This window comes from Acinonyx jubatus, chromosome A1 (genome assembly GCF_027475565.1).
Source record: "Acinonyx jubatus isolate Ajub_Pintada_27869175 chromosome A1, VMU_Ajub_asm_v1.0, whole genome shotgun sequence".
In the NCBI taxonomy this organism is placed as follows: domain Eukaryota; kingdom Metazoa; phylum Chordata; class Mammalia; order Carnivora; family Felidae; genus Acinonyx; species Acinonyx jubatus.
The window spans coordinates 99,988,160-100,004,510 of NC_069380.1; the positions used below are offsets into that span (position 1 = coordinate 99,988,160).

The following is a 16,351-nucleotide window of genomic DNA, read 5'->3' on the forward strand; positions in this document are numbered from 1 at the left end:
CAGTGGCAGAAGGCAAGGCAGAAATTTCATGTTTCTGCTTAGGTGTAGGGTAGCTTCCCGTGCGTTCATTCTGTTCCTCCTTCCCGGGATACCTGGGAGTTTATCTGAAAAAGGCTGGTATAACCTGAAAACCTCCAGGAAAGTATGATCCCTGAATAAACATCTGTAATTTAGTTCCAAGTATGGGAGTATTTATCTCAGCGTTAGATTTGGGAGAAGGGCTAGAATAGATAGGCTCTTTCCATGGATGCAAAGAATGGGGTCCTACTTAGACTTCCTGTGAATGATTAACAGCCATGTACATATAGGCCTACTTTCTTCTCTTCTTGCTATTGTGTTGCATCCTCCTTGGTGTGGTCCCGCTGGACTGCTCTTAACCCACCAGTGTGTTTTATGTAAGCGATTTTATTGACTACATTTTTGGTTGCAGCCAAGAGGTCAAGGGCTTCTTTCCCCTTTTCTTTGTTACTCCCTGCTAGGTGTGTTTTTAACTTTAAACCTCTGAACTGTCTCTGCAAGGGCCACTTCCCATCCTTTGTGTCATTTCTCTGAGGACCTGTTCCCGCATCTTGACACAGTCTCCACTCACCATCTGGCCTCTTCCACTAAGTCTTCCCACTGAGTACCAAACACCATGAGTTCTGCTCATCCAAGGGTCTTAAATTCCTGCAAAATAACAACTATAGCATTTACACAGGAGACTCAATGCGGTACTCATAATTTGACAAATATAAAATGGCATTAGGGGTCTTCATTAAAAAAAAAAAGAAAAGATACTTGCCTGGTGTCCTATGTCTTAACTGCTGTGCCATAAGGACGTGGAGGCCTAGGAAGTCCTAACTGATCTGACCCCAACACATGAACCCCACCAGTGCCGGAGCTGGCTCCAAGTGTACAGTTCATGAAGAAGGAGACTGCTTAAGTGAATCAGAGGCATAAATTAGGTAGTTGGAGGAAGGTTTAGGGGACTTGAGAGAGCAGATTGTTTTCAAGCACTTTAAATACTTTAAAAACATCAGTTTATCCACATGCCTAGGCTATTCTAATTGTAAATCTTTCATTAAAAACCAGTCTCCTGAGGCTGTCTCCAGGCAACCCCACACAAGCCCAGTTCTGATTACTATTTCTTCTTTAAAGTATTAAGACAGCCTTTCCATAAGCATATCCTATAATTTGTATTTAAATTAGTGTCTTACCCCCCCAACCCCCATTATTTGAATTACCAAATCAGGTTTGGTGTGCTTTGTAATAAGTGTTATTCAAATGTGTTCATCCCGTGGTCTTACTTTTGCCTTACAGGTAAGCAGTCAGTTTATGATTGCTTTTAGAATTTGTTTCATTTGGTTGTTTGTTTTGATTTGTTTTTATTGGATCATCAGGGAAATGCCTCACAAATGCTGGTGTTATCTATAATCTGTAATTGAGTCACATTGTTATTCAACATATAATTAGGTCATTGGAACAGATCAAAAGTGTATAAAATGTGGCTTTAAAGTATTCTTCCCAGTCAAAAAGGAATTGAGTTGGTCAGAGATTGTCAGATAGGTTTTGAAGTGTTATGAGGCCAGATTTTTTTTGGATTATGCTTTTGTTTTTTCAGGTGTTTGTGGTTTTGTTTTTGTTGTTGTTGTTGTTGTTGTTGTTTTTAACATAGGGCAGAGATTAATGGAATTTATTGCCTTTCTTCTTCTGTAAGAAGAATAGTAAGATGTAAGAATTAGTCGAGATGTTAAGATAAATTTAAAATCCAAGGAAAATCAGGAATGTATTTTAAGAGAGTCAGTTTCAGTGTCTCCTTTACATTTGTCAACGGGGTCAATTAAATTTATAAATACAGCGGGAAATATATTTTGGGAAAAATCAGGATTCCAATTAATTTCACTAAGAAAAGAGCTAAACTTGTAGCACAGTACAATACATGTCAGTAAATACTTATGGAATGAGTGAATGACCGAATGGAGACATCACTTGGTCCAGTAGTTTTCAAGCTGGAGGGACCTGGCTTCTGATCCTGACTGCCCCCTACCCTCTGAGAAACCTCGCACAGGTGATTTAGCCTTTCCAAGCCCCAAATCTTTCCTGTGTAGAATTTGCATGATGATGGTGTCTCACAGTATTGTGAAAATTAACTAAGATGAGGGGCTTGGCACAAAGTAGGCATTAAGTAAATATTATTGTAGTTTTAAACCACTGTGAAAATGTCCATATTTGGTAGGTCAAAATTCTGGAAAGTTAATATGACTCAGTCCACTCTTAATCCTCACAGCACATGAAATGATTCTGGTTTGTTTGTTTTTGTTTCTTTCGCAAGGAATTTAGCCCATCCTGAAGGTTTGGGGAAAGTTTCTTAAGGGAAATAATGCTTGAGCGGAGACTTGGAGGTAGGGGTTGGCCATTTGAAAAGAGGCAGGAAGGGCGTTTCCGGTAATGGAGCTACTCTCTTAGTAAAAGGATAAACTAAGCTAAGTAGACTGTTTCACAAGTGTTGTCTGGATAGATTGAGTCTCACCAGATCTTACCAGCTCTATTGTGCTCTGTTGTCAACGGCAGAGTCTACTGGCCCAAGATCCTTATCATGAAAAATGTTTGAGCAAAACATTCGAATATATGCACATTTAGTAATAACTTATATAACTGTGCTCCTATATAAATCCATACATTAACAATTAGGAAGGATAGGGGCTCCTGGGTGGCTTAATTGGTTAAGCATCCGACTCTTGGTTTTGGCCCACAGTTCGTGGGTTCGAGCCCCGCGTCAGGCTCTGTACTGTTGGTGTGGAGCCTGCTCTAGATTCTCTGTCTCCCTCTCTCTGCCCCTCCCCTGCTCATACTTTCTCTCTTTCTCTCTCAAAATAAATAAATGAACATTTTTTTTATTAGAAAGAATAGATTTTTTTTTTAATTTAAAATTTTAAAAAGTCTATTATTTATTTTGAGAGAGAGAGAATGCAAGCAGGGGAGGGGCAGAGAGAGGGAGAGACAGAGAATCCCAAGCATGCTCTGCACCACCAGTGCAAAGTCCAACCCGGGGATCGAACTCACGAAGCATAAGATCATGACCTGAGCCAAAATCAAGAATCAGATGCTTAACTGACTGAGGCACCTAGGCCCCAAAATAAAAAGAAATTCTAATATCTGTTTTCCTGAATCGTGGTGATCTTGCTGCATTTCCCACATGCCTCTAGCCTACTTTAGAGACCACTGACCTAGGAAAAACATAATGAACATGGACAGTTTTCCTAATGCTTCCCAACCAGGTTTTATGAGAGTTTAAGGTTTATATTTTTCAGTTTCCACAGGGTCTCATAAGTTCCAATCTGAAAAGTTAACGTAATCATTGGCTGAAAGCTGATTGTATCCTAGGGATCCCTGTCAGGGTTATGCTTCCTAGCAACAGAAACAAAATCACACAGAAAGGTCATACCTGAACTTGACCTGAACTGTCCCACAGATATGCTCTGCTGCTGATGAGCTTATGAATCAAAACTACAAAACACAGAAGAAAATAAATAGCTATGAGTGAGAGTCAACAGACACAAAACAACAGGATTAAACCCCAAGAATTTTAAGTAAAGGAAATTTAATGAAAACCAAAAATGAAGATGTGTTAAAATAATTGAAGGCATAGGAAAAGATCAAGCATCAAAGAAAAATAGGCCAGGTAGATTTAGAAAAGAACCAGTAGAAATGAAAATATAGTTGTTACCATGAACTCAGTGGCTTGATTAAGAAGTGGGTTAGAGGGGCACCTGGGTTGCGCCATTGGATAAGCATCTGACTCTTGATTTTGGTGCAGGTCATGATCTCAGGGTCGTGGGATCAAGCCCCGAGTTGGGCTCCCAGCTGGGTGTGGAGCCTCTTGAGATTCTCTCTCCCCCTCTCTCTGCCCCTCCCCTGCTCATGCGTGCATGCTCTCTCACTCAAAATAAAATAAAGTAAAGTAAAGTAAAATAAAATAAAATAAAATAAAATAAGGAATTCAGAGACAGCCAGAGAAAGGATTTAATGCTGGATCTGAGGGGCACTATTGCTGTCACCATTTATAGTCACCATACCATTCAGATCATATCATGTGTACCCGGATATGCCACCTACCACTCACACAGGTAACACTGCTCACTGGCCCCAAAATCCACAGAAAAAGAGTACAATCCTTGACATGACCCAGAAGCCCCCCCTCCTCCCCCCCAGCCTCTCCAGCTCAGCTTCATTGTTTTCTCAGACACAGCCACACTGGCGTCTGTTTTTCTAATATGACCACGCTTCCCCCTTTGAGCATGCTATGCTGTGTGTCTGAAATATCCCGCTCCTGTGCCCTATCAGCTCATTCTCCCAGTTCCTGGATCACCTTCCCAGGGAAGCGTTCCTTTGCTCCATAGGTTAACAAGGATGCTTTGTTGCTAGCACTTAAAACAGCTAGCCACTTCCTTCAAAGTACTTGTTTCCATTTGTAATCCTACACTTATTACTGGGATTGTTTGAACACCATTCATCTTCCCCACTAGACTGTACGCCCTGTTTGGCCAACCATTGTGTCAGTGGTTGTACCCAGTAGATGTTTGATGAATATTCCAGAAGTACACAGCACATAATTTTTTATATTAAAATAGCTCTGAAGATGCTTGGTGTTTCAGTTTCTGTTGTTCCACGATGAGTTTGGTCTTTTTAGCTATAAAATGGTATTTCTTCTCTAAGATCTTTCGTAAGCCAAATTACATTATTTCTTTTCACATATTTTTTTTTCTTTACCATTTAAAATAGGTTCTTGTGGCATTCAGCTTTCAAGGTCCTCAGATTTCTTCCAAGATAGTCTGTAAAGCCCTGTGAAACCACAGCACTTGTCTCTTTGAATTCTGTGAACAGTGCAGTTTTTTCCAGACACAGAGTTAGGTGCATGTTGGGAATGGTGTCACACACAAAATGAAGGATACGTGGCAACACTGGGCTCTTCAGACACATCTGATTTTTTTTTTTTTTTTTTTTAGGTGGTCATCTGACTTTTTAAAAGTGTTCCTTTGAGGGGCGCCTGGGTAGCTCAGTCGGTTGAGCATCCAACTTCGGCTCAGGTCATGATCTCGCGGTTCATGGGCTCGAGCCCCGCATCGGCCTAGGCTCTCTGCTGTCAGCTCAGAACCTGCTTGGGATCCCATGTCCTCCTCTCTCTCTGCCCCTCCTCTGCTCGCTGTCTCTCAAAAAAATACATAAACATTAAACAATAGTAAGTATTTATTCCTTTGATAAGCTTACTATGACTCAATTTTGAAATTCTGAGCAGTTGCTGGGGTGCAGGTGAGCAGAAGCCTGAGGACTGCAGAGCCTCTGTGCACTGGTAGCTTCGGTCCCAGAGGACAGTGACACTGCAGCCCGCTTACTGCAGTGAGGAGGCATTGATTTTTCTCCCTCTCTGTTCTTAGCTGCACCTCTGAGGCAGGTCTGGTATGAAGCATCTTTCCTGGCAAGGAGAGGAAAACCTGTCATGAACTTTGTCACCCCAACAAACAGACATTTCAAGCCAAACCAGGTGGAGGAGGAACAGGGCTTTAAAGACTCCTGAAAACCTCCCGACTTAGTTCAGCATCCTGGCTGTTGTGACAAGAGAGGTTCCCTGCAGTTTGTAACAAACCTTGACCGACGATAGGGAAGAAATTTTTTTTTTTTTTTAACGTTTTGAGGAGAGAATAAAAGGATCAAATCAGTGAAAACAGTGCAGCTTTGTGCAGCGATCTCGGAAGGTTAGCAAAGTGGTCTTGTCCAAGTTTTCAACAAGATGTTCCGTTCCTGTTATAATTGGCTGCTGGGTAGGTTTGGACCTAACTAGAATGCCAGCGTTCGATTTCGCCGTGTCCTCGGTGGAGATGTGTCACCGTTTATGCTCGCCTTAGTGACAATTTTCTAAAATGGAAACTCGTGGGAAATCATTACAGTGTTTATATGTCTCCCTTGTCGGATGGCGTTATCCTGTGATATTTTACCAGTGTTTTCCACTGCATGATGGCATCTAGCAAAGGTTAAGGCAGAACAGGTCCCTCTGTAATTTTGTGACTGCATTTTACTTACTGAAGAAGAAAAGATAACTGACAATTAAGTATTTGGGATGTCACAGAAAGAACATGTGCAACTAATCAATGGTATCCTCTGGGAACATGATTTTATAAAGCTGATAAGGTAGAAAAATCGGGATTTTGTGATTTGTGTTACATGATGATAATTGCACCTTTTCAATAAAAAAGACATTTCTCCTGGAGTAAACATTGAGCTTGCGGGGGATGCTGGTAGCAATGCTGTTGGTTTTTTTTGCCCTATTCAGGCAATTTTTTTGTAAATGTTTTTGTAGACTATGAGGTTTTTGGTTTGGGGGTTTTTTTCGGTTTTGTTTTTTGTTTTGGGCACCCATTCTTTTAGAGTGAGGTTTCTGCAGGAAACCTGTTGTATGCAAAGTCATTTATTTATTATCCTGAAAGCGAGTAACACTGTGTAAAGAATAATAATTATTATTTTTTGCTTCTTACAAGTTGCACTCAATTTCCCAGTTTTTATGTGTATCCGAGTTGGATACAGCAGCAGCCCTCCATTACATACATAGGATAGCACACACTTGTTTCAGTTCTTGATTTTACCCCGTTGCCCATGTACCTCTTAATAATAACCTGGGTTTTAGTCCGCATGGCTCCTACGTGATGAATTACGTGCACATTTCTTCCATGCATTCTTCTGTTAATCCTACAGCTTCTACAATCTGCATGTGTATCAAAGCGCAAGTAAAAGACATTCAGAGCCCAGGCTGTTTGGAAGCTCTTAACATAGCAGGCTCTTCCCCCACGTGGGCCACTTTTGCTTGTTTTATTGCACAGGTTTCAATTAGATGTAGACAGGTACCTTCTCAGCTGGTTTGCACAGTGCTTTCTTCTCATTCCAGCAGCTTTGAACATCTCCACCTTCCTTTAAAAAAACAAAAACAGTTAATCGAAGGACCACACTCCTTGGCCCAGCGCCACATCATTCTGTGCTTGGTACTTGCTATTGGGTGACCTCTTTTGGAAATGATTTTGAGCCTTTTCTTCATGTTCATTGCTCACCTCTAGGCCTTTCTAAATTTATTCTTATTTCTCATTTTGGGGGTGCTAGATAATATTGCATTAAGGGGAGCAAGAGGATTGATTGCTTAGCTCGTTTTATAAAAGTTCTGGAAGCAACTCTTTTTGCTGACCTACCACTCGAGACAACAGCACTTGTATACAAGCACCTACTCTTTGTCTTACATCTGTGGTGTGAATTCTGCCCCTTGGGGTATTTGACTCATTACTTATACCTGTAAAATGGAATTTAATGGGATTTATTTCCAAGTTCTTCTCTAACTTGCCATATTCATTTTTGAATTGTGTTGTCCTGCTGCATAAATGAGTTGTCCAGCCCTCTGTCCAAACTCGGATCCAGTGTCAGACCTCTACCATCACAGTGATCAGTTAATCGATTAAATAGCACTGGGTCTGGGGCCATCACTGCACTGCAGTTCAAAATGCTCCTCTCGTAACACATGTAGGGGACTCATGTCTCCTCGGTTGTACCCTGACCCAGCACTGATGGCGTTTAAACAATATTTTCCTCCACGTTTTGCTAACCTTGTGAACCCTCAGCACTACAGATTGCTAAATTCTCGAATTTTGTATGAAAGACACAGAAGCCATGAGTATGAACTCTTTTCTAATTTTTTTTTTAAATTTTTAACGTTTATTTACTTTTGAGAGACAGAGACAGACAGAGCATGAGCAGGGGGAGAAGCAGAGAGAGAGGGAGACACAGAATCCGAAGCAGGCTCCAGGCTCTGAGCTGTCAGCACAGAGCCCGACGCAGGGCTCGAACCCACGAACCGTGAGATCATGACCTGAGCTGAAGTCAGACGCTTAACCGACTGAGCCACCCAGGCGCCCCTGAACTCCTTTCTAAATTCAATGCACTAGTAGATTTTGAACCACCAGAAAGAATCCTTCCGAAAGTTAGCCCCACTGCCAGATAAATATTTTCAACCACAGCCCAGAGCCGAAAGCACTAATGAATTCTAATAGCAAGGCAGCACACAGCCCAGTGGGGGTTGCAATTGACAAAGAGGCAGAAAACTAGAACAAGAGGGCCAGCGTGTCCTTTGGGGAGCTGGCCTACAGCACAGGCCCAACAGTGAGAGCTGCAGGCTCCCAGCCAAATGAAGAGTGTGCCCAGCAGCGTTACTGTCATACGGGAACTGAAAGCAGGTGTCCTCGGCTGGACTGTCAGGGGCCTGTGACCCCCCTGCCACTGTCAGCACAGTTATATATGTATGCATATTTTTCAGCAAACGAGATTCTCAGGTTTGATCCAATTTTGAAAGGGATCCATGAATCATGGAGGGTTAAGAAGCCCCGGCTCACTAGATGGACAGCGATCCAAACTTCTAGAACCAATAAGAGAGGTTGTTGGGAATTGATATAACAAGACATTCTGAGGAAACAATGAACCTTTGTCGAAGACTCATGGTGTGCCAAAGACTACTGGGGACATCACATCATCTTATCCTCACGCTAATCCTGTGAGGTAGCCACAGGATTTTATAAAGCTGATAAGGTAGAAAAATAAGGGGTGTTGGAACCCAGTTCTTGTCCTAAAGCTCCATACGTCCTACCACACCATCGTGCCTCTCTAAGAAGTGGAAATGACTAAACATTGAAAATTAATAAAAAATCATACTAAGCAAGCTATAGCAATGGGGAAATTTAGTCTGATATCTAAAATGTACCTTCTATATATTTATTTTATATTTATTTATATTTATATAGAATATTTTTATTTATTATAGGTTTATATGTATTTATTTACCTATTGAATAAAATTGAGTATTTAGACCTGACGGAGGTCCCAAGAAGGTGGAACGCTCCAGGGTGCAGTTTTAAGGAGTGATCTTCTTCAGTGAAAGCTTCTCATAGAAAAAGTTGTAAATGAACAGTCATGAGGCCCCACATCACTGCTGGGGTTCTCAGAGAGTGAGATCGTGTGTTTATGAACTGAACAATCTAGTTGAAACTCATGTAATTTCTCTTGTGCATCTTCGCGCTAATTAATGACAGTCATTTTACTTGTACTTATTATATTACATTAGGTAAACTACCATTTTACACTCTACCTCTGTTTGGATTGAAGTATTAATCATTTTCTTACAAGCCTTAGCAGAGTTTAGGAGGTATTGCCACCATGTAACTGAATGCTTAAGGGACCCACCCTCTTCCCCCAATGCTACTTTCTTTACAACTGTAAATCCTGAAATCCATATTGGTGACTTTTATGGAAAATATTATTTGAGAATTTTCAGCGAACAGTTAACAAAAATGCTCACAAATTTCTGGAGTTTTCGATGTTCCTTTTCTTGCAAGTATATCTTACCTAAAAAAAAAAAATGTGATCATCTCTTTGTAGTTACTCTGTTTGGGGAGGCTGAGCAGGATTAATTCCTTTCCTGGTGTTGCAGTGTAAACAGCTTTTTGCCTGTCTTTTGTCATTAATGATCATGCTGTAGATGTAGCCAGTGCATTGTAAGCCAATCTGTCAAGGCAAATAAACAATTCACCTTGTTAAAATTCCCTAAATCTTGCATTAATAAAACCAAACTAACCCCCTGAACACTCAAGAGATGTCTTCCTCCATACTGCGGTGATGGATGGCATGTCTAAAGATCCTGGAAATTAAGTAGTTCAGGTCATTAAAAGTGTCCCACACTTGTTATTGATTTAATTTATTTTAAAAGGTGGGGGTGGAGATAAGAGTGTTACCCCCCCCCCCATTTTTTTTTTTAATCTGAAAGCTACCACTTGTACACATAATTAAAACTATTGCCTGGGTTACCAGCTCTGTATTTGTTACAACATTAAGCTTTATTATTCAGATAGGTATTGTATCATCCTGTTAAACAGATATCTAGAAACGAGGAAATGATCACTGCAACTTGATGGCAAACATTCCTGGGAGCTTCATATATATGATGATTTTTACAGCCTTTGAGTTTCCAGGCACTGAAATAATGACCTTAGAGGCACTCCCAAAATTTCCTCGAGTAGATAAAAATTTAGGTGAAGGTCAGTGGAAATAGTAATGAAAGCATGCCCCTGGAAAAGGGATTTTTTTTTTCTATTTTGTGTATTGCTTTGTTTTCCTGCTTCTTTACTTACTGTCCTTAAGCCTCAGTGGGTATAGCCGGCTATGTAAGGAATAGGAAGAGACCAAGGCAGAGCTGGCTTTCCAGATGAGTCTTCTCCAGCAACTGAACAGCAGGAAGGTTGAGCCACTAGCATAGTGCAGGGGTCAGCCTATATTGTTCATTCCATTTCTATGTCCTGAACTGGGCAACTATCTGCAAAATGTGCTAGAAATACAACCACTCGGTGTGTTAATTATGACTAAAAGCAACAGATTATGTTGAGCTAGGTATTTTAAATATACATCATTTGGCCTTTTTGTCATTGGAGCCTTATGCATCACGCTGCACAGCTGTACCTGATCAGCCGTGTGAGTGATACTTGACCATCACTTCTCACTGTCCTGTAAACCACACATGCTTATGGGGGTGTGGGGAGGAGAACTGTGATAAAATATGAAAAGGACCCTTGAAGAGAGTTCTGTTACTTACAGAGATTATTGTACAGTCTTTGATGCTTTCTCCATGGTCTTTGAAAACAAAAACAAAACAAAGGTGCGGGAGGGAGGGGCAGATGTGCAATCGGTTCACACACCATGGTTCTCTTTGTAAAAAATAGGTACCCATGAAAATGCACTCTCTAGTTCTCCATTAGATTTCTCCTTGCACTTGCATAATTCGGATAGCCGAGAACTGACATGGTTCTGCCATTACGCCACATCTTTAGCAGCGTTCCCTAAATGGAAGAACAGTATAGATTTTTTTTTTTTTTTAGTATATATGCTGATTTACACTTAGTGGTAAAGTTGTTACTGACCCTTTAAGTGGAGCTGTCCACAGAGCAATTAATGTCACTTAATCCTAATGCCCAAAGAGGTGAGAGCTGAGGGATCTTGTCTCAATCTTCCAGTTAGCAAAGCCATATGTAATATTTCCTAAACAATAGCGATCTCTTATAGACACACACACAGCCCAGACCACCTTATCACTCAGTAAGGAAAATTTGATGTACATATCTTAGCAGTATTATTGACGTACCCAGGTTTTTAAAATACTCTGGAACCTCCACGAAGGCAAGAACTACATCTGCCTGGTCGCCCACTGACTTGCGCCCTTGTCAGCACCTGACATGCAGTAGATGTTCCGTCAATGCCAACTGGGTGAGAGAATAGATGAAATGGACTATTTGCTGGCACTGAACAGCATGCATGTCTCTTGAATTCTTAGTGGGTAAGATGGGGACCACTCCCCATACAGAGTGTGAAGAATGATACTGCTAAGAACGTAGATGGGTGCTCATGATGTTTGGAAGTAGTTCGTTGGATAGATCGCCTAGCAAATTTTACTCTCTCCGTTCTGTTTTCTACTTTTGCAGGCTGTCATTTTAGAAAATGAAGAGCTCCCCAAGCTGTTCCTTGATTTCCTAAATGTGCGACACTTGCCCTCTCTACCAAAGGCAGAGAGTTGTGGGTAAGGATTGTTGTTCACCCATTGGACATGTATTTGAAACTACTCTGCAGTCACTTGTTGGCCTAACCAATAACCCCATTGGTACTGGAAAGGGCCAGCCTGGCCACACCCCTTCTCTCTGCCGGGACAGCGCTCACGCGCCCCCTGCCTGTAGTCAAAGGAATTCCTCATCAGCCCTCATCACTATATTGTGGCCAAATGACCAAGGCTTAGTAACTCAGCTTTAGACTTAAGGAATTGACTTTTTAAGTTCTGCTGCTTCATGGAGTGTTGTTACAAGACGGGAGTTATGAACCTACATAGCCTGTTGAGAGACTCATATATTTATTTGTGGATACTTCACCTAGGTCTATATCCCCATACACATACAGTCACATAATCATAAAGCTGAGAAGGACCTTAAGATGATTTTACCCAACTGCCTTATTGTAGAGACACAGAATTAAGCATCTTTCCCACAGTCTCTCACCTTGTAGTTGGTAGAGCCCAGGCCTTCCTGTGTCAACTCTCTCTGCTGCCCTGCTGCCTCTCTCGCAGAACCTTTTCCTGAGGGGCTGCAGACCCCCATCTTTGTCTTCCAAGGAACCAAACATTGGATACCCTCAGCACTTGGGAAGGTGTTCTTCTGCAGAATTAACTCTGAGACAAGCTCCTCACCCAGCTCTGGGCCCCTGACGTGTGTGAAGCTTGTTGCCGAAAGCAGTTAGCAACACCCCTGACCAATTAAATCCATTACGGAGAAACACATCATCACAAAGTCTCTGGGAGCCCAAGCGGAGGAAAGGGTTGTATTCATTCAAACTACAAGATTCCAGCTGACCACACCCAAAGTCATGTTACACCCCAGCCGTCCTCGGGACGAGACGCTGCAGACACTAGACCCCTCACTGGCAGTGTTTGCTCAGGGCCACCTTCCACTCACCCCAGAGCGAGAATTACACACACACTGCTCACCAAATAGCAGGCGTTGTCAGTGTGCCCTGTTCTGACTTGCATGTACTTGCTATGAGGTGGGGGTTTATAGAGGGATGTTTTTAAGAAGAAATGTGGGAAATGACAGAGTGAAATCCTTTCTCCCTTATACAAGTCTGAAAGTAAAACCATCAGGTTTTTAAGTGATCGTCAGGAAGATTGACATTCGAGAATATCGTGCTCATAAGATTCCTTAGAAGGAGGCGTCAGTCATGCTGTGACTGTGGAAAAACCCCTTTCTTTTCAAAATGTTTCCCATTTTGGAGCTCTAGGATTGCTGGCTGGTTTTTTTTCCTTGGTTGGCGTAAACAGTCACCCAACTTATATGGTCTTTTTTCTTTCCTCTTTTAAAAAAATGTTTAGATCGTTTGATGAGACAGAATCTGAAGAATCAAGGTAAGAACTAACACTGGCCAGTCAAGACTTACATAAAACCAGGAATAGGACTGTGGTTTTGTGAAATGTTTAGTTAACCCTGGTGTAAGGGTATCAAGTCATGATCTTCTTGAAAACGTTTGTTAGCAAATTGATTTTCAGATTATAAATATTTGATAGAAAGTTAGAGAAGTAAACAGTTATATCCAGGAGGGAAGCCATAGGAGCCCTGCTTTGTTTTGTGCAAGTAATAAGAATACTCTTTTATCAGTAATTGTGCTACGAGATTAAAAAAGACGACAGCGACGCTTTTCAGCAGTGATTTATCGTATAGATTGTAGATCTGCTTCAGATTCCACAAAGAAGTGTTTAGAAGTTGAGCGCCCGGCTTGTTTATTCCCTGTAACTCGGCTTGCTATCCTTCACCCACACGGTTAGATACATAAACCTTGAGATGTCCCCACACAGCAGTTTGATCCCCTCAAAGCTAGTTTGTAGTGTTTTCTGTTTACCGTCGTCCCCTGATGCTGACATGCCTGTTCTTGACCTTTCCAGCAAACTGTCCCACCAGCCGGTGCTACTGTTCCTCAGGGATCCATACGTCTTGCCTGCAGCCAGCGGTAATCAAACCTGTCATCTGCTAACAGCTCTTTACTGATCTGACCCTGCACCACATAAACCACGTTTTTAATACAGGTCTAACAGAGTGACATTGGTCCAGGGCTTAATAATCTGCCAATAAAACAGTGCTCTTGGTGTAAGAGACATTCAGAATTTTAATTGGGGCAGGGCTTTCGGCAAGAAATGTAATTTTTCTTTCTACTTTACCAGGCGATTTTGAATTAGAGTAATAAGGAGGAAAAGTATTTATCGTCTTTTCATTTTTTTTTTTTTTTTTTGATGATGTTATTTGGGTCTCTGCATGTTTTTATCCAGATGAAGAGGTTTGATTCCAAGGCTCTGGTTCTTTTTTATTTAAATCCTTTTTTCCCAAAAGCTGTCTGCATATATCACATGTGTATCTCTACTTCCATTTCATTTATGGCATCTTAGGTGATGGGATGTATATTTTTAGAAGATATATACTTAAATATAATGAATTAATTTAAGCATAAATATAATCAATATTTTAGTTGGGTCCTTTCTTTGTGCCAAGAAATTTAAATTATTCAGAGTCCCTCTCAAAATGTTCCCTTGCCCAGCTCTTTGTGAGTACATTCTCAGACATTATCTCACTACATTTTTTTAACAGCCTTATGAACTAGGCAGGGCAGGTATCATCACTGGTTAATGAGAGAATCGGGGCTCAAGGAGGTCCCTGACTTGCCCAGTCTCCATAGTTGATGGGCAGACCCCTGGTGCCTGATTTCTTCTTGTGTGCTCTGTGCACAGAGTGAATTTTCAGCCTTTGTTTCTGAGAGTAACTAAATAGCATGGCAGCTAAACAGCAGTAGATAAATTATCTGTTGAAACCATTCCTACATTCTGACAATAAAACCTTATCACCAGCAAGAGAGAAAGGACCATTCTGTAGCCGCAGTCCATGCACTGAGATCCCTGACTTAGCTGTCAGTTCAAAGAAGGCTGGCAGGACACAGCCCGGCTCTGGCGAGGATCCATTCTTAACACCCTGATCAGAGGGAGCTTCCTTTGCTATATAAGAGTATAGTCTCATAGTATTTTTCCTATAAAATCCTTTTCAGTGAGGAATACTTAATCACCTTTCTCTAGCATTTGCTTCTGTATTTAAAAAATACACATTAGGGGCCCCTGGGTGACTCAGGCAGTTAAGCGTCCGACTTTGGCTCAAGTCATGATCTCACGGTTTGTGAGTCCGAGCCTCGCATCGGGCTCTGTGCTGACAGCTCGGAGCCTGGAGCCTGCTTCAGATCTGTGTCTCCCTCTCTCTCTGCCCTTCCCCTGCTCATGCTCATGCTCATGCTCTGTCTCTCTCTCTCTCTCTCTCTCTCTCTCTCTCTCAAAAATAAATACTAAAATTTTTTGAATTAAAAAAACCCCACTATTCCATTCACTTTGATTAGTGTCCTTCCCGTTTGCGTCCTGCCTGTGATCGCATACTTTGTTCCCTTCTTTTTCTCTGTCGTGTTTACCTGCTAATCTCCAGCATCTAGCAAATGCTCAGCACTCGCTGGACAGTAAATACAGCACCTTGACCTGTGCTGTTCCCTCTGCTGGGAATGCCCTTCACCCAGACAAGGTGTGTACCCTGGCACCTGTGAGGACAGCTGGCTGCTGCACCCTCGTTCACACGGCACCTGCTCACAGAGGTCTTTCCTCACCTTCCCATCCTGTTGCCCTCAAGCCCCGTGCCCTGTTTCATTTTCCCCCTTTGCCTTTAAGCCACTGCTGGACCTGTCCAGGTGGTGCAGAATTTCTCTGAGTAATTCATGGTATTGTCCTTTTTGCCGAGCTTATTTACTTAAATCCATGCGAAATATGCTGATGATGTAAATCACTAACCTTCAAATAGACTTTTATATTTTGGGCGGTAAAGGATAAATGCCTGTATACTAACAATGCATGTTCATATATGCTGTTTGGGCATCTAATTAAAAATTGATCATTATGGGGCGTCTACGTGGCTCAGTCTGTTAAGCATCTGACTTTGGCTCAGGTCATGATCTCACGGTCCATGAGTTCGAGCCCTGCATCAGTCTCTGTGCTGACAGCTCAGAGCCTGGAGCCTGCTTCAGATTCTGGGTCTTCCTCTCTCTGTTTCTTCCTCACTTGTATTCTGTTTCTCTGTCTCTCTCAAAAATAAAGAATTTTTTAAAAATTTTTTAAGAAAATTGATCAATATTTCCGTTTATGGCTCTTGGTTTCAGTATACCTCTGTGAGGGAGAAAAACTTTTAGAACTAAAATGCACTTAGCAAAATCATGGTTTCTGATTGAGATCAACATATATAGGCTTAAGTTCTGTTGCAGATTATAAAAGATATGTTTTATGGAAAATTATGTTAACTTCATGTTGGATAAGAGCAAACAATAAGACATCAAGTGTCATCGCCCAAAGGTGATTGAATGCTCATGTACTGGAGACATTTTTTTTTAAGTTAGTTTATTTATTTTGAGAGAAAGAGAGCACAAGCAGGGGAGGAACAGAAAGAGAGAGCGAGAATCCCAAGCAGGCTGTACTCTGTCAGCACAGAGCCAGACGCAGGGCTAGATCTCACAAACCATGAGATCATGACCTGAGCCAAGATCAAGAGCCGAATGCTTAACTGACTGAGCCACCCAGGCACCCCTTGGAGATATTCTTAAAACCTATTTTGTCTGCGTATTCATTTGCTTGCCTCCCTGACTAGCGTAGAAGTTCTGTGGCATGGGCAGGGACTGCTATTTACTTAGATCCCCG

The 16,351-nt window shown here is 41.7% G+C and overlaps 1 protein-coding gene across 4 annotated transcripts in view; it reads left to right on the forward strand.

Moving 5' to 3' along the window:
• SNX24 (sorting nexin 24) overlaps positions 1 to 16,351 on the forward strand; it is a 180,241-nt gene that overhangs the window by 142,508 nt on the left and 21,382 nt on the right. For all 4 annotated transcript variants that reach the window (XM_053220286.1, XM_053220288.1, XM_053220289.1 and 1 more), the window contains exons 4-6: positions 11,532 to 11,626; positions 12,962 to 12,994; positions 13,529 to 13,593. In XM_053220286.1, the coding sequence (XP_053076261.1) occupies positions 11,532 to 11,626; positions 12,962 to 12,994; positions 13,529 to 13,593 (193 nt within the window). The remainder of the gene's footprint in view (positions 1 to 11,531; positions 11,627 to 12,961; positions 12,995 to 13,528; positions 13,594 to 16,351) is intronic.